The 22,915-nt window shown below is 49.9% G+C and overlaps 1 protein-coding gene across 1 annotated transcript; it reads left to right on the forward strand.

Annotated features, from left to right (window-relative positions):
* The first annotated feature begins 306 nt into the window (after positions 1–306).
* CCL16 (C-C motif chemokine ligand 16) lies at positions 307–8,078 on the forward strand. Its single transcript, XM_004012451.6, has 3 exons — positions 307–465; positions 3,533–3,653; positions 4,093–8,078. Exons 1-3 carry the CDS (start codon positions 396–398, stop codon positions 4,202–4,204), a joined length of 303 nt encoding a protein of 100 aa, XP_004012500.1. The 5' UTR covers positions 307–395; the 3' UTR covers positions 4,205–8,078.
* Positions 8,079–22,915: the final 14,837 nt, after the last annotated feature.

A 22,915-nucleotide genomic window follows, 5' to 3' on the forward strand; every position in this document is an offset into this window, starting at 1 on the left:
TAAACAGCATCTGCCTCCTACCCACGTGAGTTTAATTTAGCCTCTCTAAGCCTCAGGGGCCTCATCTGCAAAATGGGAATAAAGTCTTTACTCCCTTCTGTGAAGTTCAAGTAAAATAGGGCCTGAAGGGAGCTGACACCCAGCACATTCTCCACACCTTCCCTTTCTCTTTTCCTTCATCCAGCTGCAAATATTAGCAAATTCAACTGTGCACCAGACCCCGCCTCCACTGCCCTCCCTTTCAGCAAACACGAAGGGAGGACCGTGGTCTCTCCTCCTCCGCCCACTCTGAACTGGTCAGAGTCCAGAGAGCTGAGGGCCCCGTGTGGGTGACCAGCAAGGAAGGAGACTGTGTCTGCCAAGCCTCCCCTGGAGCCTGACTGCCCACTGAGAGGATGAAGGTCTCCGTGGCTGCCCTCTTTCTCCTCATCCTCACCATCACTTCTGCTGTTCACAGTCAGCCAAGTGAGTCCACCTGCCCCTGGGGAACAGGGAGCGGGCCGCGAGGTGATGCCAAGAGTGCTCTCAGGCCTCCGTCATCAGCCCCAGGCCCCCTCCCCGCCTGCACCCGTAGCTTCTGCCCACCAGCCCCTGGCAAGCAGAGCCGAGCTGAGCAGAGCTGCTGGGGCTGGGCAGTTTCAGGAAGCTGGGTCGAGGTCACGTCAGGAGTCCTGAGGACACAGCAGGAATGATCATTTGGGAGGAAGAGCCAAGGAAGGAGCAGAGGGGACAATCACAGATGTACGTGATGAGGAGGAAGGCGAGGCAAAAGGCGAGGGTGGGAAAAGACATGCCTGCTCTGGCAGGGTGGAGGGAGTCAGGGAGGCTGGCGGAGGGACGTCTGGGGCTAAGCCCAGGACGGGGAGTCTGAAGCTAGACACCCCTTGCAGGCAGGGTCTGTTGTAGATTTCTGGGACTGCCATGGCAACCGAGAGACGCCCCAGTGGGATGCCCACATGTGCCATTTGAGGATTTCTGGGCCCTTGTCTCCATCTCCCAGCCTAGGGCTAGAAAGTTTGTAGAAAAGAGAAAAGGGGTTGAAGGAGATCGAAAGGCTTTGGAGCCACGAGACAGACGCATGGGCTCTGCCTCTACGAGCCTTTATGAGGGCTGGTGGCAGGCCAGGGACCAGAGACTCAGGCCATCTCTCAGTACACACCCGCCCTCAATGGCCCCAGCCCTTCCTTTCTCCCTAAGGCTGCCCTTGGCACGTAGTCTGGCTGGATTCTGTCTTTGTGAACCCTCGGGGGGGCGAGGGTCACACAGACCGTGTAATCTGCCCACGCACTCTCAGGACGCCCCTGGTCCTTGTAAACATCGCCTTAAAGAACCAGGGCCACTGTGGGTAGAGGTGCCGCCTGGGGATGGGAGGGGGCAACAGTGCCCTTCGGGAATGCCAGGCAGGAAGAAAAATGGCCCAGCCAAAGCATGGATCAGCCAAATGGTGCCCTGGAGACGTCTCAGGCTTTGCCACCTACTGGACGCAAGTGTCAGGGATTTGCACTCTGCAGGTCTGGGGGCTGGGGAAGGTGATATCCTTGAGTGATGAGCAGTCAGGGGAGCTCAAGGGAGACACAGCACTACCAACCAACCAAGTCTGGCCTCCTGGGAGTGTCAGAGAGAGGGAGAGAGAGCACTTTCGAGGCCAGTAGAGTGGCCATTACTACCATTAGCTCTTTAAAAAAAAAAGAAACAGTTTTTATTTTGCATTGGAGTACAGCCATTAACTATGTTGTGACAGTTTCAGGCGGACAGGGAAGGAACTCAGCCATATGTATACATGTCCGCTCTCCCTACCATCAGCTCTTAATCACAAGCACTGACACTTTCTACACCAGACTCTGAGTTAAGGGTTTTACAAGCATTTTCTCAACTCATCCTCACCACGATCCTAGGACATAACTTTTTTTTCTTATTATTGATTTATTTTTATTGAAGTATAGTTGATTTACAATGTTGTTAATTCCTGTTATACAGCAAAGTGATTTGGTTATACATATATATGCATTCTTTTAAAATGTTGTTTCATTATAGTGTAGCATAGGATAGTTTGATACTTGCAGAATAATTGTTTTACAATGTTGTATTAGTTCCTGCTGTACAACAGTGTGAATCAGCTGTATGTTTGCATACATCCTTGCCCTCTTGGGCCTCCCTCCCACCCATCATCCCACCACTTTAGGTCATCACAGGGCACTGAGCTGAGCGCCCTAGGTTATACAGTGGCTTCACACTAGCTACCTGTTTTACTCATGAGCAATGGCAACCCACTCCAGTGTTCTTGCCTGGAAAACCCTATGGGCAGAGGAGCCTGGTGGGCTGCAGTCCATGGGGTTGCTGAGGGTCGGACATGACAGAGCGAATTCACTTTCACTTTTCACTTTCACGCATTGGGGAAGGAAATGGCAACCCACTCCAGTGTTCTTGCCTGGAGAATCCCAGGGACGGGGGAGCCTGGTGGGCTGCCGTCTATGGGGTCGCACAGAGTCGGACACGACTGAAGCGACTTAGCAGCAGCAGCAGTGTATATATGTCTATATGTCAATGCTACTGTCTCAATTCATCCTGCCTTCTCCTTCCCCTACTGTGTAGGACAGAGCTTTTTTACTTTCTTTTAAAGGGTGAAGACATCCAGAGAGGTTAAGAAATTTGCCCGTGATTCAAGTCATTTAGTCAAGACTCCAACCCATGCTGTCTGGCCCCAAAACTTAAATACAAGCCTTTCCCCCTTGCCCTGACTTCTGCTCATCCCTGTATCTCAGCCTCCCACCGACCTCAGCTTCTCTGGTGCCTTTAGGACAGAATCCAGGCTCCCCGACACAGTTCAGAAGGGGTGCAGCCCTCCCCGCCCTCTTTAATATCCTCTTCCTACTTCTTCCTTCCCACCTTGCACTGCGGCTCCTGGAACTGCTCCATCCTCCCAGACACGCTGGGCTTCCCCCACCGCAGGCCTCCATATATTTCTTTCTTCCAGATCCCATGACCCCTCTGTCTGCCTAAGTCCTGCTCATCCTTCAGGAATCAGCTCAGACACCACCTGCTGCGGGACTTCTCCCTCAACCACCCAGGCTGGGTCAGGTGCTCCTCGTTCTGTTCCCATAGCCCCTTGCGTCAAATTCTACTCTATCCCAGACCACATTCGATTGTAGTGTTTATCTTTTCACTTTGCTTTTTCACTCAGACTGGTCTGTAAGGGACACAGGAGTAGTGACTGTATCTTCCACGTGTTCTAACTCCCATGGAGCCTGGCTTGTAATAGGAGCTCAATACATGTTTGCCCAGTCAGGTTCATCAGCAAATGTGAACCCCCCAGTCCTTTGTACTTCATGAAGCTCAGTCCAGAGGCTGAAAGATCTACAGAAGATTCACCTTTTTCACTTGTCTGTTACCCATCAAGCTACCATCAATCCCTGCTGACAGACGGCTTTGCCATCACAAGAGCGGACAAAATGCAAGAGATGGGAGATGAAGGTGGGCAGCCATGGGCTCCCTCTCCGCCTTCTTAACTCAGCTTTCAATGTCATTCCCTCAGAAATTCCTGAGTCGGTGAACCCCCCACCCACCTGCTGCCCGAAGTATCATGAGAAAGTATTGCCGAAAAAACTGGTGGTGGGATACAGACAGGCCCTCAACTGTCACCTGCCGGCAATCATGTGAGCACCGTTCTGCAGACATTTACGGGGAGCGGGAAGGGGAGCCCAAGGCTGGATCGGGGTACACAGAACCAAGACTCCATGCTAGAACAGGGGAGCCCCAGTTAAGGGCCCGGGCTTTGACTCTCACGGGACAGGCCTGGGTTTTGTTCTAGACTTTGCCACTTACAGAGGCGCGTGGCCGGTTCAAGTGGTCCAAGAAACGGTGGCCATGATGGAACCCGAGCCTGAGGGTCTAGGCTGAATGGGGAAGGGCTGAAAGAAGAGGTGATGAGGTCTAGAGGCCAGAGGGGAGTTTTTTGAGGGAACCCAGACAGGGGGAGGCCTAGGGAGGTGGTACAGGGCGTGAGGCAAGCCCCCGGTGAGCTAGAAGTGGGGGCGTGTGGACTGGACCCCTAACTTCTCCAGGCCCCCTGACGGTCTAACTCTGCCCCCACAGCTTCATCACCAAGCGGAAACGAGAGGTCTGTACCAACCCCGAAAACGACTGGGTCCAAGAGTACATCAAGGATCCCAGACTTCCTCTGCTGCCTTCCAGGAGGTTGGCTTAGGTTAACATCACCAGATGGGAGGAAGGTCAACCCCAGATCCACAACTCGCCCTGGCGGTCAGGCCTCCAATGGAGCCCAAGTTCGACGGGGCAGGGGGGAAGGGGTAACCCTGTGAAAACACGGGCAACCTTGTGGTCTGAATGACAAGAGTCACCTTCAGAGAAAGAGGCCAGAGATTCAAAAAAGTAAAGCATTTCGAATATATTCTCAGTCTCCGGAGGAAATGCCAAGGTTGAGGGGGAGGGGAGGGACACGTTCTTAACGCTCAGCACAGCACTTTCACATCCTCCTCCTTGCTCTGCTTCAGACCCTCACCTGCCTCCAATGCACCAGCCCGTCCTGAATGATCACGTCCTGCTTCCCAACAGCCAAACCACCTCTGGCTCTCTCTGGCCTCCCGCTCATTAAGAGACTCACAGGACTCTTGGCATCTCCTATCCACACTTATCCTTTTTCTAGATCTCTTTTTTCTTCTATGATGCTTTTCTTTTAAAACCTAACTGTTTGGGACTTCCCTGGGGGTCCAGTGGCTAGGACCCCATGCTCCCAGTGCACGGGCCCAGGTTCAATCCCCGGTCAGGGGACTAGATCCCACACGTTGCAACTAAAAATCCCCTCATGCCGCAACTAAGACCCAAGGCAGCCAAATAAATAAAAATTAAAAACAAAAAACCTAACCTTTTCTTATGGGACTAGTCAAATGCTAATTTTTTTTTGTCCCTGTTGCTGAGGCTTTGCTGAATTCCCTAATATGGGGTCTTCCCCAGGGTGATGTGGGTGCAGATGGTGCTGAAACAAAGGAGGAGGTGTCAATCCCTAGGTCTCTCCCACTGCAAGCTTTATAGGACAGGGAAGGGCATTTGGCTAGGCTGGGGGCAAAAGTCCGGGTCCAAAACTCAACCATTCAGTAAACACAATTTCCTTTATTGCCAACTTTGCTTCTAACTCCCTGCCTCCTTTCTGCTGGGATGGCAGAAACTTAATCTCAGTTTTTTCAGGGTCCTCACATTCCCCTGGGGAAATTTCTCCATTTGGGGAACTGGAGCTTTCACATGGCACCGAGGCCAGAGGTGGGGGGCTTCCCTGGTGCCTCAGATGGTAAAGAATATGCCTGCAAGGTAGGAGACCTGGCTTTGATTCCTGGGTTAGGGAAGATCCCCTGGAGAAGGTAATGGCATTCGACGCCAGTGTTCCTGTCTGGAGAATTCCACAGACAGAGGAGCCTGGTAGGTGACCGTCCATGGATCGCTAAGAGTAGGACATGACTGAGTGACCAACACTTTCACTTTATTTTTTTTCCAGACATGGATTATTTTTTCCCCTCCTCCCTACCTCTCTGTCCCCAGCTCAACAATAGGGAGTGGACTCAGACAAAATCCAACATTCCCCCAAAATGGTGTTGTGAAGGCAAAGCAAATTCAGGCAACTAAAGCTATATACTGCTAAGTCGCTTCAGTCGTGTCCGACTCTGTGCGACCCCATAGATGGCAGCCCACCAGGCTCCCCCCATCCCTGGGATTCCCCAGGCAAGAACACTGGAGTGGGTTGCCATTGCCTTCTCCAATGCATGAAAGTGAAAAGTGAAAGTGAAGTCGCTCAGTGGTGTTCGACTCTTAGCGACCCCATGGACTGCAGCCTACCAGGCTCCTCCGTCCATGGGATTTTCCAGGCAAGAGTACTGGAGTGGGGTGCCATTGCCTTCTCCGCTAAAGCTATATAGAGAAACGAAATTTGGTGAAGTGATCATTGGGAACACTGGTCTTCCAATGACTTGGATTCTGCTAAACTGACCCAAGTCTGCCCCCAGTGGCCCCGAGTGGTACTACATCATCCTGCCTCCCTGCTTCCCGACCCCAACTGAGGCTAACCCAGCTGACCAATCAGACTCTCTCTTAGATGAACTTCGGCCCTGAGAAACCAGCCCTGGAGCATTGTCCCAAGGGAAGAGGTCTACGCACTCGTCCGCCGAAGGCCCTGGAGCTGCCCTGTCCCTCCTCCAGGCTTGGAGGTTTGGCTAACCTCAGTTCCATGAGATGCCCCAGCATGCTCCCCGCTATTCCTGTTTGTTCTGTCTGTTTGTTTGAATTCCTAAAGGACCATGGCGGCACTTAGCACCTCGGCGATAACTTTTTGTTGGTTTGGGTCAGTTCTGGTGTGTGTGTGTCCACACGTACCCAACATTCTTACCGTATTTAAGTGTACAATTCAGTGGCACATTGCCATGCAACCATCACCACTACTTTTTCCTCACCCCAGACTGAAACGTCTCTTCCCCATAGACAATAACTTCCCCCTCCTCCCTCCCCCCAGACCTTCAGTTCAGTTCAGTTCAGTTCAGTTCAGTTCAGTTCAGTCGCTCAGTCGTGTCTGACATTTTGCGACCCCATGAATTGCAGCACTCCAGGCCTCCCTGTCCATCACCAACTCCCGGAGTTCACTCAGACTCAACTCCATCGAGTCAGTGATGCCATCCAGCCATCTCATCCTCTGTCGTCCCCTTCTCCTCCTGCCGCAAATCCCTCCCAGCATCAGAGTCTTTTCCAATGAGTCAACTCTTTGCATGAGGTGGCCAAACTACTGGAGTTTCAGCTTCAGCATCATTCCCTCCAAAGAAATCTCAGGGCTGATCTCCTTCAGAATGGACTGGTTGGATCTCCTTGCAGTCCAAGGGACTCTCAAGAGTCTTCTCCAACACCACAGTTCAAAAGCATCAATTCTTCGGCGCTCTGCCTTCTTCACAGTCCAACTCTCACATCCATACATGACCACTGGCCCTTAGGAACCACTATTCTACTTTCCGTCACTATGAACGCGATTCCTCTAGGCACCTCTTATAAATGGAATCATATAGTATTTGACCTTTGGTAACCATCTTATTTCACGTAGCACAATGTTTCTAAAGTGTATGCATGTTGTCAGGATTTCATCCCTTGCTGGGCCTGAATGATATTTCATTGTCTGTGTCTACCCTGTTTTGCTCATTCATTAATCTGTCCACGGGTGTCTGGGTGCCCCCTTTTCTTTACACGAGCTCAAGTTAGCAGGTCTTAGCTTCTGTTGTTTGTGCCAAAAACACCTTAACTCCTGTACTGACCTGTCAATCACCACGCTGGCCAGGCTGGAGCTTGGGGCAGGTAAGGGCCTCGGACTCTGACCCTCCCCTTTGTCCCGGACAGAGGTCGGTGCTCCCTTCTCGTCCCTCCCAGGCTGTGAGCTCCTACTTCTGGGTCCAGGGATTTCTCTCCACAATTCCTGCAATCAAAGCTAACTGTAATCAAACATCCTCCACGAGCTCACAGCCCAGGGATGACAGAATCTCCGACAGATACAACATAGCCAGGCTGGAGCTTTGCTTGCCGGAGCCAGAGTGAACGTGGAGAGGTGGCAGGGCTTCGACTGACGCAGGAGCCAGACCACGATCGGTGTGCATAGCCAAGCAGGAGGTTTCAAAGTCCTTAGCCAGCGCCAGGGTCAAAATCAGGGAACTTGAGTTCAAAGGCCTGAAGGACAAGCTGAGGCTGAAAACAGGAAGCACAGGCGGGGGCCAGGATTCTGGCAAGCTGGAATGGAAATGTCATCATGTATCTTTTTTTTTTTTTTTTTAATCTAGCAAAAGAGTTCAGAGTTGAGATGTCAGTCCAAAAATCTAATTGAAATATCTGTATACAAAGTCAAATTCTCATCCCAGCACATAATAACAAAACTTGCCAGAAACTCCCAGTGGTTTCGAACCAAAAGTAACTTATCTCAGGTGCAATCAGCTGTTTTGTTGCTGTTGTTGTTGGGGTTTTTTATTTGTTTTTTATTGGAGTATAATTGCTTTACAACATTATGTTAGTTTCTGCTGTACAATGAAGTGAATCAGCTGTATGGATATGTATATCCCCTTCCTCTTTAAACTCCCTCCCACCCCAACCCCATCCTACCCTCTAAATCACCACAGAGCACCAAGCTGAGCTCCCTGTGATACACAGGTTTCCACTAGCTATCTATTTCATACATGGTCATGTATTTATGTCAAACCTGAACTCCCAGTTCATCCCACCCTCCCCTTCCCCCTCTGTGTCCATCAAAGGGCTAGTCTTAATCTTTTCAAGGTAGATAAATGCCTGGCTTTTAACATAACATGTATGCACACAGAGGCACTCCCAGGAAAGACCTCCTCATTCTTATCCATAGGTGTCTCCCAACCGTGATCAGCCTAATCAATCAAAGTGATTCACCCACATTAATGTATGCCTAGCCAGCTTATGTGACTGTCAGCCTTGTGGAACCAAGGTGACTGGTAGCAGGTGGACAATAAGGCCTGGAACAGCGGGCTTTCCACTCATCTGTCAGAGAAAAGAGTAGAAAGGGATGAAGGCCACACACAGCAAGGGGACCAGTGGGTGGGTCAGGAAGGGAAGAAAGGGAGGAAGCAGCCCTGGGCAGTACAAGGAGCATTCTAGCTGGCGTCTGGGAGCCTGGCCGGCACATCCCCTCTCGTGCATCCCCTCTGCACGCCATCCCCCCTGTGCGCTATGAGAATTCAGACCAGATGACCAGATGTCCTGCGGCTAGCTCTGGCTGGCCTGTAAGAGATGCTATTCAGCCTTCGAGGCAACCTCTCGAGGCCAGCCAGAAGGGCAAGCGTTTCCCCTCTATAGGGAAGAACACGGTGCGCGCACCCGTGTGCAAGCAACCACTGAGAGTCGTCAGCAGCCTGAATGAGGATCTGCGGGACACAGTCGATGTGCTGGTTTAAAAGCGTTGTCTCGGGATTTTCCAGCTGGTCCAGTAGCTAATTCTCCATTCAATGCAGAGGGCTTAGGTTCGACCCCTGGTGGGGGTACTAGATCCCACGTGCCACAACTAAGAGTTTGCAGATCGAAATTTTAGATCCCCCAGGCCACAGATGCAGGGGGTTGGGAAAAGCTAAATTAAAGAAAATAAAAGCATTGTCTCCACACTCAGGCAAATCCAGGTTCAGATCCCAACTCTGTCTCTCAGCTGTGATGGTAAAATGTCGCTATTCTGCTATCAGCTAGGACGAGAACCCCTCTCCTGGAGAGAAAAAAATCACGTTTAGAAAATGTGTCTGCAACCCCAGTGAAGGCAAGAAATGCCCCCAGGACATGGATGTGTGTGCATGTCTGTGTGTGTGTGCCCACGTACGTGTGTGTGTGTGTGTGTGTGTGAGCCGCTCAGTCACATCTGACTCTTCGTGACACCATGGAGGCCACCAGGCTCTTCTGTCCATGGGGTTCTCCAGGCAAGGATAGACTGGGGTAAGATTTCAAGGGGAGGGATGAAGTCACTCTGAGTGAGCCAAGAAAAGGGACTGTTTGGTCTTTGAAAGCCAGAGGTGGCACACAGGGCCAGCGTCCCTGGACCAGAGACCAAAGCCTGTGAAGTCATCGAGGACTCACAGAAGACTTGTGGAAGCTTTGATTGCCCCTGGACTGGAGAACTGCAGGTGTGGAAAGATTTCCAGGCAGCTCTCAAGATCAGGGAGGTGACTCAATGTCTACTTTAGGTGGGTGGTGAGGAAAGGCATTACTGAGGAGGGGACGTGCCCCCTGAGAGCTAAATGACCGGCAGGAATCAGCCACGCCCACCCGGGGGAAGGAAATTTTGCAAGCAGAACTTCCGCAGTAGTCCAGCGGTTAACAATCTGCCTGCCAATGCAGGTGACACGGGTTCGATCCCTGGTCTGGGAAGATCCCACATGCCTCAGGGCAACTAGTGAGTGAAGTCGCTCAGTCGTGTCCTCCAGGCAATAGTACTGGAATGGACTGCCATTTCCTTCTCCAGGGGATCTTCCCGACCCAGGGATCGAACCCGGGTCTTCCGCATTGTAGACAGATGCTTTACCATCTGAGCCACCAGGGAAGTCCAGGGCAACTAAGCCGTGCTCAAAAGCAATGAAGAGTACCCTGGCTCCCTATAACAAGAGAAAGCCCATGGGCAGCAACAAAGACCTAAAAAAACACAAATGGATAAAACTTTCCAGGCAGAGGGCACAGCCAGGGCAAAGCCCTAGGCTGGGGACAGTCCAGCTGGAGCACAGAGGTGAGGAGGAGACCAGCACGAGCCGTGAGAAAGTCAAGGGCAGGGAGGGAGTGCTTTGTAAGCCGCGGCAAGGAGTGTGCAGTTCATTTCAAGGGAGGTGGAAAGCCGTCCAGGACATTTTTAAGCAGCAGAGGGAGAGCATCTGATTGACCTTTGAAGAATCACCTGCACAGACAGGGATTCCTGGGGGGTGAGGGAGACCCCCTCAGCAGTCCCGGCTACAGGGGACGGTGACTTGGACCAGGAAGGAAGTGGGGGGCTGAGGAGATTAGGGACATCTCGGGGGACAGAACTGGAAAGACATGCTGAGAAAGATGGGCTTGAGTTGTTGGTGCAATTTATAGAAACGGGGACGTCTGGGAAATAGTAAATTGAGGTGGGGGATCAAGAGTTCTGTTTGGCCCGTGTTTATTTTGAGGTGCTAATTAGGCGTCCATGAGGCCGTGTGGAGAAGGAAGTTGGCTATGGGAGTCTGGAAGGCCAGGGAATGGTCAAGCTGGAGTATATAAAACCCTGGGGCCAGATGGAGTCAGCTGGGGAGAGCGTGGAACAGGTAATGAGCAATGGGCTCTTGGGCGTTCAAACATTTAGAGACCAGAGCAGGAGTGACACATAGATGGACTGGATCAGTAGCTAGGGAGATGGCAGGAAAACCCAGAGGGCGTGGTAACTGATAAGCCAAGATAATCATTTAAACAAGAGAAAGTTATCAAATGTGCTCAGTGCTGCCGAGAGATAAAGGAAGAGCAGAGAGGGGCTTCCCTGGTGTCCGGGAGCTAAGACTCCACACTCCCAACGCAGGCAGCCTGGATTCAATCCCAGGTCAGGGAACTGGATCCCTCAGATGCAACTGAGACCCAGCACAGCCCAGTAAATATTTTTTAAAAAAGAAGAATAGAGGAAAGGTCTTTGGAGTTGACCTTTGAAGGTCATGGGCTTCCCTGATGACTCAGAGGGTAAAGAACCTGCCCGAAATGCAGGAGACCTCGGTTTGATCCCTGGGTGGGGAAGATCCCCTGGAGATGAAGATGGCTACCCACTCCAGTATTCTTGCCTGGAGGATTCCATGGACAGAGGAGCCTGGCAGGCTACAGTCCAGGGGGTCGCAAAGAGTCGGAAACGACTGAGCGACTAACACTTCCACTTTTTTCCTTTTGAAGGTCATCCATGAGTCAGTAAGTCTCAGTGGAAAATAGTGATAGAAGTCCAACCAAAGGGGTAGGGGGAGAACAGAGGCTGTGGAAGGGGAGCCCAGAACACTACAGAGGCAGCTCCAGCAAGAACTCTTCTATGAGGGGAAGCCAAACTTAGGTCAAGGGCCAGAAGGTTCAAGGGAGGATTTTTAAAGATGTGAGCATTTGAAGCAGGTTTACGTGTTCATGTACGACGTGTTCAACCTCTCGGAGATGCAGCTTCTCTTTGCTGTGAAATGACTGAAACCAGAAATCACAGGTTACTAGGAGAATCACGCCAGTTAACATGTTAAGAGGACGCAGCGCTAGGCCTGCCTCACAGCTGGGATTCAGAGCTTGTGAGCTCCCCTCCCCGAGCGAGAAGGCACAAGGCCAGCAGGTTCTCCCTGGTGGGGCGAGAGGACAGCCCTCGGTTCCTACATTCCGATTATGACAGAGGAGGAGAAGCTGGTGGGTGGAAGGCAACCAGATTGTGAACAGTAGGACTGAGAAATTGCATGGGCCCCTTTGTGCTCGCCCTAAACACACACTCAGAGCTTCCTCTTCTGCTGGCGTTCTTCCCAGAAAGGAGCCTTCCGCTCCAGACCCTACAGTGGGGGTTTCTTGTTAACCACAGAACACGAGCAGCTTCAGTGGCTATTTGGTCAACTTTCCCAAGAGTGATGCCAAGGAGAGAGGCTGGTCCTTTACCTCCATTGCAGGTCTTTGAACCCAGCTGAAAGGGCTGCCTAGAGGGCAGGGACCACCACTTCTAATTTACTCTGCTCGCACCGCCGACCCACCCATCTCTTGTGCCAGGGGAGGGGTTGGAGGTGTCATTTCGTGAAATGCCTATTCATGAAATTCACACTAAGGAGCGGGGCAAGGGGAAGGAAGGGAGTACCACTCGTGTTCAGAAGTCAGCGTGAGAGACCCCTTCTGACTGCCAGTCAGGGGGTCAGGGCAAGGACGTGTCACCACGGAGATGGTATTTTAAACAAGGTTCCCAGAGGTTAAGGGGTTTTCAGGCTGACTTGATCTTAGGAAAATTGGAGGGCAGCGCCACCCAGTGGTTAAAAGCCACATAGTGAGTAGCTGCTGTGACGTATTTTCTTGGGTTCCAAAATCACTCTGGAGAGTGACTGCAGCCACGAAATAAAAGACACTTGCTCCTTGGGGAAAAAGCCATGACAAACTCAGCGTATTAAAAGGCAGAGACATCACTTTACCGACAAACGTCCGTATCACCAAAGCTATGGTTTTCCAGTAGTCATGTATGGATATAAAAAGTTGGACCATCAAGAAGGCTGAGTGCCGAAGAACTAATACTTTTGAATTGTGGTGCTAGAGAAGACTCTTGAGAGTCCCTTGAACTGCAAGGAGATCAAATCACTCAATCCAAGAGGAAATCAACTCTGAATATTCATTGGAAGAACTGATGCAGAAGCTGAATCTCCAATACTTCGGTCACCAGATGCAAAGAGCCAACTCATTGGAAAAGACCCTAATGCTGGGAAAGACTGAGGGCAAGAGAAGGGGGCGGCAGAGGATGAGATGGTTGGATGGCATCACTGACTTGATGTACATGAGTTTGAGCAAACTCCGGGAGATAGTAAAGGACAGAGAAGCCTAGAGTGCTGCCGTTCCTGGGATCGCAAAGAGTTGGACACGACTTAGCTATTCAGTTGGATACGACTGAACTACGACAAGCCACTGTGTATTCTTAAAGGGCTATCACACGTGGCTATGTCCAGGAAGACCCACCTGTGCATTAGACCTGCTGCTCAGAGGCCCCTCATGTTGCCCACCTCTCCCAGATTTCTGTCTCCCCTTTTACAGGGAGCTGAGGCTTCCAGTTCACGTCGAGGCAGAACAGGTAAAAGATCCTGCTCTCAGAGAACTTTCATTTTAGTGGGGAAAAAGACAATACCCAAATACACACAACGTCAAGTGGTGATAAGTTCTGTAAGAAGAATAAAGCAGAGTGAAGATCCTGGTAAGAGGGGCAGAAGACAGCGCCGTACTATTCGATAGGACCCCCCCATCCTCCACCCAAAAGAACAGTTTAACATAAACTTGTCTCCCTAGAGAATCTTCTACTTCCAGCCTGGAGGGCTAGTATCTGACATACCCAACAAACAGATCCATCTGCAAACAGATGCTACAAACTCAGAAAATCTTTTTTTTTTTTTTTAATACAGTTGTGAGCATGAGAGATTGTATAAAAGAAGGTGGATTTTGGAGGGATGTTGAAAGTGGGAGCAAGCAACAGGCACACAGTTCCTAACTTTTGTGACTTTGACCTGAGGTCAGCTGCAGTTGCTACTGGGGATGCCACGGGGCTGGCTAAAACTCTGGTGAGAGGGCCTCTGGTCTTTCTGGTCAGATGAACCAGAGGAAGGAGCCTGAGACAAAAGTGACCACTGGAGAGTGAGGAGAACCCCAGAAAGAGAAAAAAATCAGGGAAAGGGAATCCCAAATTCTTTACACAACCTTAGCCCACAGTTTTTAGCCCTGAGGGCATGGCAACCCACTCCAGTATTCTTGCCTGGAAAATCCCCATGGACAAAGGAGCCTGGTGGGGTTGCATGGGGTTGCAAAGAGTCTAACACGACGGAAGCGGCTTAGTGTGCACACACCTGGACAGAACTTGCTTGAGGAAACCTGAAAGCTGCTCATAGCTGAACCTTCAAGAACTGAACTAAGATCCTAGCCACCATCCTCTGCAGGCAGGAAGCTCACAGTTTGGTTTTGTTGTTATTGTAGTAGTTCTTGTTTTGATGGGAAGATGATTTAAATTTAGTGGGGAGCCCTCGCTTTTGTTTTTTTAAAGATGATTTGCATCGGCCAGTAAAATGCTTCTGTTTTATACTACTCAGCCATACAGAGGAACAAATGTGAGTCAGTTGAGCTGAAGCGAATGAGCCTAGGGCCTGTTACACAAAGTGAAGTAAGTTAGAATGAGTGAACGTCGCTCAGTCGTGTCCGACTCCTTGCAACCCCATGGACTATACAGTCCATAAAAGTCTCCAGGCCAGAATACTGGAGTGGGTAGCCTTTCCCTTCTCCAGGGGCTCTTCCCAACCCAAGGATTGAACCCAGGTCTCCGCATTGCAGGCAGATTCTTTACCAGCTAAGCCACCAGGGAAGCCCAAGCTAGAAAGAGAAAAACAAATATCATATGTTGTGGAATCTAGACAAATGGTACTGATGAACCTGTTTGCAGGGAATGAATAAAACGCAAACAGAGAAAAGATTTGTGGACATAGCCAGGGAAGGGGAGAGCGGGACAAGTTGAGAGAGTTGCACTGAAGCGTATACATAACTGTAGGTCAAGCAGAGAGCTAATGGGAAGTTTCTGTATAAAACAGGGAGCTCAACACAGAGCTCTGCGACAGCCTAGAGGGCTGGGACGGGGTGGGGGTGTGCGGAGGTTCAAGAGAGAAGGGACATATGTATACTTGTGGCTGATTCACACTGTTGTATAGCAGAAACCAACACAACATTCTAAGGCAATTATCCTCCAATTAAAAATGTTTTAAATAATTTTTAAATGCTTCCATTTTAAATTTTGTTTTACTGTTTTTAGTTTTTCCTCTTTTGTCCCTAATTCTCAGGTTGATACAGAAAATAGATCTATCTCTTGGATTAAATCAGCATTAGGACGATTTTTGACATTTATATTAAAAATATATTATTACAGAGAAAGCTGGTCATACACTTTTTCCTGCTGATGTATGTACTTTGAAAATATCATTTTAGTTGATCCAAGACAATAAAATACAGAAACAAAGTTTAACACTATGTCTACTCAAGAAAATGAACAGATCTGGTAGCCATGGGTCAACACCCCACATAGTGATTGCCCCTCTTTGCATGAGGCTTGCATTCTCCAGCTGGCCTATTTCACTCTTTTAGATTACCGCCTGGACTCAATGGGCACTTGAGATTGTGTGCCGTGTCCCTTGCTTTAATCCATCACAACATGTCCACAGCTAATGACTGAAGTTAAGTCTTGGTTCTCTCAAAGAGAGGGAGCTGTGTCCAGGCATTTCTGCATAATTTCTGACTATCCCGACTATTATATATCTGCAGAAAAAGCAGAAGTGAAAAGTAGGGGGCAAGAAACTCCCTATGACATTGTTTGAGCCTCTGGATCAAGCCAGACCTGAAGCCGGAAGCTGCTTGCACTTTCCAGTTCCATGAACCATGATTTTTCCTTTTTGAGTAAGCTCATTTAAGCTAGATTTCTGCCACTTAAGCCAAAAATTAGTACCTCCAAAAATTAGACCAGACCAGCTGCAGAGTGAATGTGGTCCCTCGTATTGCTGAAAGGACAAAGATGTGGCTGTACTTGGAGGTGACACAGAAGCAGAGGTGGGAAAAGCCACTTTCTCCAAAACTAATCCTGGAGGGTTAACTTAGAAAGGGAAAAGGTTGTCTAGGAATTGGCAAGGCTGAGGCATTGCTCTGGCATAGATTACAGTGTAGCTAGATTACAGTGTAATGGTATAATCTGAGATGCAGTGGGATTGCCTGGGAGAAGAGGAGACGGTGGCAAGGAGCTTGCAGTCATGATGAGGAGCCTTGCCCTTCACCAGGGTCATGTCCACTTGTCATGTGCCTGTCATCCTCCTAATTGGTACCTCAATTTAGGAGCCAGGAATATTGCTTTCACACACTAGCACCTTTAGGAAACTAACACACCAGCTGGGGCTGTCCATTCCCACCATCCTGAGAGATGGAAAATTTTGGAAAAGAGGAAGTGAGAGTTTTATGGATTATGGGGAATTTCCTGGAGAGGCCAGGCTTGACGTGGACACTTAAATGAGGGTTTCTAGAAACAGAAAGTCTGCAAGGGGCCTTCTGGCCCGTATCTTCCACAGTCCAGCTCTCATCTTGACCTCTGCAGACAAACTTCACCCTCTGCAGTGTTGCCTGTGGGGTATCAGTGGGATGTGCCCTGCTCCTCAGTGGGGTCCAGAAATAGTCGCCTGCTCAGAAGCTCTCTGATGCCCCCAGAAGGCCATCCCAGCCTTTAGCTAAGGCCTCCTGGGGACAGGGGCCTCCCAGGTGAAGGTCTGTCCTCCCATCCAGCAGCCACAGCCTACTTCCCCAGCTCAGTCCAGCCAGCCTTTCCAAGTCTTTTCTGAATCAATCCAGCTTGTCCTGCTTTGCACGAGGCTAGGAACCAAGATGATCTCTGATCTTGGGCATCCTTGTATGAAACCAAGACTCCAGTTCGAGGTTCTCTGCCCTCAGGAGACCTGATTAAACTTGGTGCAACCTGAATGCCACAGCCTTGTGGAAGTCCAGACCCCACCCCCAAGATTTCCTTCTATTCCTTTGGCCCGTTTCCTCCCTCTCCAACCGCCCTCCCCAACTGGGAGTCCCACACGGGTTCAGCAGCGGGCATTGTCTTACTGGATCTCCTCCTTGGCAAACCAGTTGCTCTCCCAGCTCAAGAAAGAAGGCAGGGCCAGTGCCTCCTTGGAAGGAGGAAGGCATAAAGTAGAGACAGCTGGAGAACCTGGAAACGCTGCCCCTTCTGCTCCAAGAGTGGCAGAAGAGTAGAAGGCGGGACCTCAGGGTCAACAAGTGGAGAGCAGTTTGTCATACACTTCTCCTTTCAGACCAGAGGTTGGGGAAAACCTGAATTCAGAGACGCTTGTGTGCAGCCTCAGCCACTGTGGTGCATCCATGCGACGGGACACACTACCAGCCAACCACTGAAAGCAAAACAATCATAGCGGGACTTCCCTAATGATGCAGTGGTTAAGACTTCACCTTCCAATGCAGGGGGAGCAGGTCTGATCCCTGGCAGGGGACCTAAGATCCCACATGTCTTGAGGCCAGAACACCAAAACAGGAGCAACACTGTAACAAATTCAATAAGGACTTTTTAAAAATGATCCATTTCCAAAAAATCTTAAAAAAAAAAAAACAGTCATAGATATCAAATAGTGGTTACTTTTAGGGGATTCACTGAAAAAAAAAAATGTGAGGGAGGGAAATCCCTGGTGGTCCAGTGGTTAGGACCCTGCACTTTCACTACCAGTGGCCAGGGTTCGATTCCTGTTCAAGGAATTCAGATTCCACAAGCCCTGTGGCATGGCGAAAAAAGAGAGAGAACAAGAGAGAAACTTCGGAGGAGCTGAAAATGTTCTTTGTCTGGGTCTGGGTGATGACTACACACGTATATCCCTGCGCGAAAATTCATCAAGCTGTAAGATGTACACACTTAGCTCTATGCAAGCCTCACCTCAATAATTCCTTTTAACTTTTTTATTTTATTTTTTGGCTGTGCTGGGTCTTCGTCACTGCTCAGACTTTTCTCTAGCTGTGATGAGCAGGGCTAGTTGCAGTGCACAGGCTTCTCATTGCAGAGGCCTCTCTTGTTTCGAAGCACAGGCTATAGACCTTCAGTAGTTGTGGTTCCCAGGCTCTGGGGCACAGGCTCAGGCGTTATGGTGCACAGGCTTAGCCGCTCTGCAGCATGTGGGATCTTCCCGAACCAGGGACCGAACCTGTGTCTCCTGTATTGGCAGGCAGATTCCCCACCACTGAGCCACCAGGGAAGCGCCTCAATAATTGTTTTAATAAGGAGCTGGGGGAACGGTAATGCAGAGATAGCAGTTCTGTGCTATGCTCTTGGGAACTGTCTATCTACCAGGCACAGGGCAGCTGGGATTGCAGAGAGAGCTGACGTCACCAGACTGTCTGGCTCTACTCTACTTCTTCAGCAGCATATGCTATACTGTAATCTACATGGCACTTTTCAATGGGAAACTGGGGAATGGGGAGGAGATGGGGAAATGCTCCTGGCTGCAGAGGGGCATGACCCTTTTAGGGACTAACCCAGGGTACCAAACCTACACACATGCAAATGCAGGACACCTCGCTCTGGGAGTGAACAGTGGGGAAGAGAGCACCGCTGGAAGACAAACTGCCACAGTTTGCCCCCTGCTACGATATTTAGGGATATTTTCCTATTTCTATCCCCTCTTCCCTACCCTGAGTCCAGCAGCTAGCGTGCATCACACAGCTCCTGCAGCCCTCGCAGGGGAGAGTTAATGCAGGGCAGAGAGCAAAACTGGGGCTCTCTAAACGCCCATGCCCTCTGCACAAAGAATAAAAGAAGATTCAAAGTGCATTTCCTTCATGTCTTCACCAGAATTATGAAAGAGAGTGGATTTCTTCCAGGACAAAAAAAAAAAAGGAGAGTTCTGCTGAGAGTCTGGGGTTAGTAGGTGCAAACTATTACCTTTAGAATAGATAAACAGGGACTTCCCTGGTGGTCCAGTGGTTAAGATTTCCACTGCAGGGGGCGAGTGTTCAGTTCCCTGTCAGGGAACTAAGATCCCACATGCCCTGCAGCACAGCCAAAAAGAATAGAATAGATAAACAAGTTCCTACTGGATTGACTTCCCTGGAGGCTCAGACGGTAAAGCGTCTGCCTGCAATGAGGGAGACCCGGGTTCGATTCCTGGGTCGGGAAGATCCCCTGGAGAAGGAAATGGCAATCCACCCCAGCGTTCTTGCCTGGAAAATCCCATGGATGGAGGAGCCTGATAGGCTACAGTCCATGGGGTCACAAAGAGTCGGACACGACTGAGCGACTTCCCTTTCACTGGATAGCACTGGGAACTGTACCCAATCTCCTGGAATAAACCTTAAAGGAAAAGGGTATTTTAAAATGTATGCATGTGTATAACAGAGTCACTTTGCTGTTCAGCACAAATTAACACAACTTTGTAAATCAACTGCACTTCAATTTAAAAAAAAAAAAGAAAGATAATGAAACACTCATTTAGGAAAAAAAAAAAAAAGGTGGGGGTGGAATTCTCTGCTGACCCCTAGTTAGGATTCTGGGCTTTCATCACAAGGACCGCCCCCCGCCCCCACCCGCTGATTTGACCCCCATCAGGGAACTAAGATCCTGCAAGCCATTCGGCATGGCCAAAAAAAGAGAGAGAGTCTTGGTTTGGGCTGGAGGGAGGCAGGTGCAACCTGGGCATCCCCGCACCACTGCTGGGAAGCAGGTGTCAACACAGATAAACAAGAGCATCGCTTACCACCCGGCTCTACAAAGATTAGGTCATACCCTGCTGTAGAAGCTGCCCAACAGCACGCTCTGAGGGGAAATGAAGCCCACAACAGGATGTACAGACATTTTCTAATTTTCCTTGTCATGTCTTCTTAGACACACCCGTCATTTAAAAGTGGACATTTAATTTCAAAATACACGGGGTTTTTTAAGTAGCTTTGATATTAATTTTCCATTTTGATAATACTTTCTCCTTTAAGCGCTTTCTTCTCTGCAGTCACCCTCTGTGTTTCTTCAGGCTTTATTGACCCTTTATTGAGGCTTTCAAAGGCTAAGTCAAAGATCTCTCTTGGTAAACATCACACTGCTCTTGAAAACATGTGGGATATTTTCAGACATCTTTTGATATTGGCTTCTAACATAATTCCACAGTGATGAGAGGACAGACTTGATGGCTTCTGTACCTTCAGGCCATGAAATGTTTGCACCTTGTTTTATGTCCTTATAGATGTTCCAGTGTCTCCTGGCTTATAGACTACGGGGACTTGAATAGAATTTGTATCCGGCTATTGTGTGAAGATTGCATAAACCTTAACCATGTGACTTGGTTCAGAGTGCTTCTCAGGTCTACCATATACTTCTACCTTTCTATCTTTTCATTCTACGAATCTTTGAGAGTTTGACATTGAAGCTCCAACTTAAAAAGAAAATCTTAATTTATCTACTTAAAAAATAATTGTAATATATAGTAGAACTGTATGTAACCTTGTTCTGTAGTTTTCAAGTCTGCTGTAAATGCGTTATCAAATTTTCATAATTTAAACACAAAAATAAAGAAAGAAACTGTAATATAGAGTGGAATTATATGTAACCCTGCTCTGTATTTTCCAAGCTTCCTGTAAACGTGTTGTCATACTTTCATAATTTATAAAGGAAAAAAGAGGAGACCACAACAAGACGAGACACTCTGTGCCTCAGAGGAGCAGACCTCTCAGTTAGCTAGATGTTTATCTCAGGGAGGATTTGAATGAACCCGGATTCTCACCTCTTCCCATGCACCGGACGTCACTAACACCATTCACCAGAGCTATCTGCTCTCTGTGACTGGTGGTGCTCTTTCACCAAGTTGTCTGGTTGACTGCTCATAACCCTCAGCCGATGATCATACATACCCTGGCTTCCCCCTACTTCTTTAGAGCAACTTTGCAGAGCGACTGGGAGGCTGGCTCCCAGGCTACAGTCCTCAGCCAGTCCCTGAATGAAACAGCTCACACACTGTGTCTTTTTCTTTAGGCCGACACAGGGGAGACCCCAAAGAAGAAGGGCTGTGGAGAACATTCAGACAGACGGCCCAAGTCCTGGGGAAGGTCTCCGTGTCCTCAAGCGGACCCCGGACTATTGGAACACCACCACACCCCCCAGTCCGCACTAACCCCAGGGAGGAAGGCTCAGCAGTCACCATATAGGGCCCCCAGTGCCTGGAACACCTCCCAGAAAGGTGACATTAAAACTTCCAGCAACAGGGCAGGATAAAAATACATCTCAGACCAGGTTATAGTGGCAAAGTCCTCCTTCCTATAAACCTGAGTCTGTAACTTGGGTTCCGGCGCAGCTCTCGGTGCTTCTGCATTACTGGAATCGGTTCCAACGATCTGAACGTTTTCTGTGTTTGTGTTTTACTTGCATCATTTCCCTTCGTTCTTGTTACCCTGTGTCTCCAGCATGGAGACCTGCAAGGGAGGAGTCTGCTGCAGGTGCTCCGACCCTGGCTCCCCTGAGGCTTTGGTCTGCCCACAGATGCCCTTGACCCTTCATCCTGAGGGTGGATCACAGTGGGACCGCTAGCTGCCTCCCTCCTGGGCTCACAGAGCAGCCTGAGGCTCCCGCTGCGTAACTGACAGGGTGCCTCCCCCACCTCCTTTCTTGCCTTACTCCAGAGCAGAGTCCCTCAGGACCACCAGCCCACCCTAACCCCCACCAGGGGAGAGGGGGGAAGGGAGGGGCCCAAGCTCAGGAAACCCCCCCACTGCCTAGCCAGCCCTGGCCTCGCTCATTCTCGTCTGCTTATATCTCACAGTGGCTGGGGAAGCGTCCTCCCAATCCCGCCTGGGAGCCTGAAGCAGAAATTCTGAGTCATGAGCGTGCCTCCACTTCCCCTTTTTTAGCTGGAGCGTTTCCTCCACTTTCCTCCTTTCCCCTTTCACCTCTTCCTAAGAAGCCTCCATTCTCAAACCCACTTGTGACCCACAACCCTGTCACAGCCCAGCTCCAAGAAGCAAGGGGTGGGGCGGTAGGAAACGAAAAGGAAAATCACACTCAGAGACCATCTTGTTGTGTGTCAGGCACCTTACAGTTCAGTGCAGTCCAGTCGCTCAGTCGTGTCCGACTCTGCGACCCCACGAACCGCAGCACGCCAGGCCTCCCTGTCCATCACCAACTCCCGGAGTCCACTCACTCCCATGTCTGTCGAGTTGGTGATGCCATCCAACCATCTCATCCTCTGTTGTCGCCTTCTCCTCCTGCTCTCGATCTTTCCCAGCATCAAACTATTTTCCAGTGAGTCAGCTCTTCGCATCAGGTGGCCAAAGTATTGGAGTTTCAGCTTCAGCATCAGTCCTTCGAATGAATATTCAGGACTGATTTCCTTTACAATTGACTGCTTTGATCTCCTTGCAATCCAAGAGACTCTCAAGAGTCTTCTCCAACACCACAGTTCAAAAGCATCAATTCTTCGGCGCTTAGCATCCTTTATGTCTCTTAATGCTAATATCTACCCTGCAGGGCAGGTATTTTAGCCATAGGGCATATGAGAAAACCATGGAGAATTCAGAATTCGAGCAACTTGCTCCAACACACCCAGCTAGTCAGTGACCAAGCCAAAATTCAAATCTATGCCTGTCTGACGCCAAGGCTCCCAGAGGGACGGATCAATTCCTGACCCACCCGCCCTGTGGTCTCGATGGGCCATCGTCATAGCATCTACACGCCCAGCTCAGTGTCCACGCCTAGCAGCTGAGGAAGGTCCTATCCCCACACTGTTTCTCCATCTCCAAGGCCACAACAAAGAAATATTTCTGGTCCAGCTCTTCCTTTTAATCCAGGCCACACAACCACTGGCTGGCCCTCTACAGCAAGCCCCTGCCTCCCTGCCTCAGAGCCCACCCCCAGCAAGACGGGAATGCTGGGGAAATTATCCTGAAGAGCCCTTGATGAACGATAGACCCACACTGGTGGGCAAATCACTCAGCTTCTCACTCCACACCATGTCCCAGAGGTCCCCGGAGGACTTTACCACTATAACCTGGTCTGAGATGTATTTTTATCCTGCCCTGTTGCTGGAAGTTTTAATGTCACCTTTCTGGGAGGTGTTCCAGGCACTGGGGGCCCTATATGGTGACCCGTCACCACCAGTGACTGCTGAGCCTTCCTCCCTGGGGTTAG

The sequence above is a fragment of the Ovis aries genome, chromosome 11 (genome assembly GCF_016772045.2).
Source record: "Ovis aries strain OAR_USU_Benz2616 breed Rambouillet chromosome 11, ARS-UI_Ramb_v3.0, whole genome shotgun sequence".
Taxonomy (NCBI): Eukaryota; Metazoa; Chordata; class Mammalia; order Artiodactyla; family Bovidae; genus Ovis; species Ovis aries.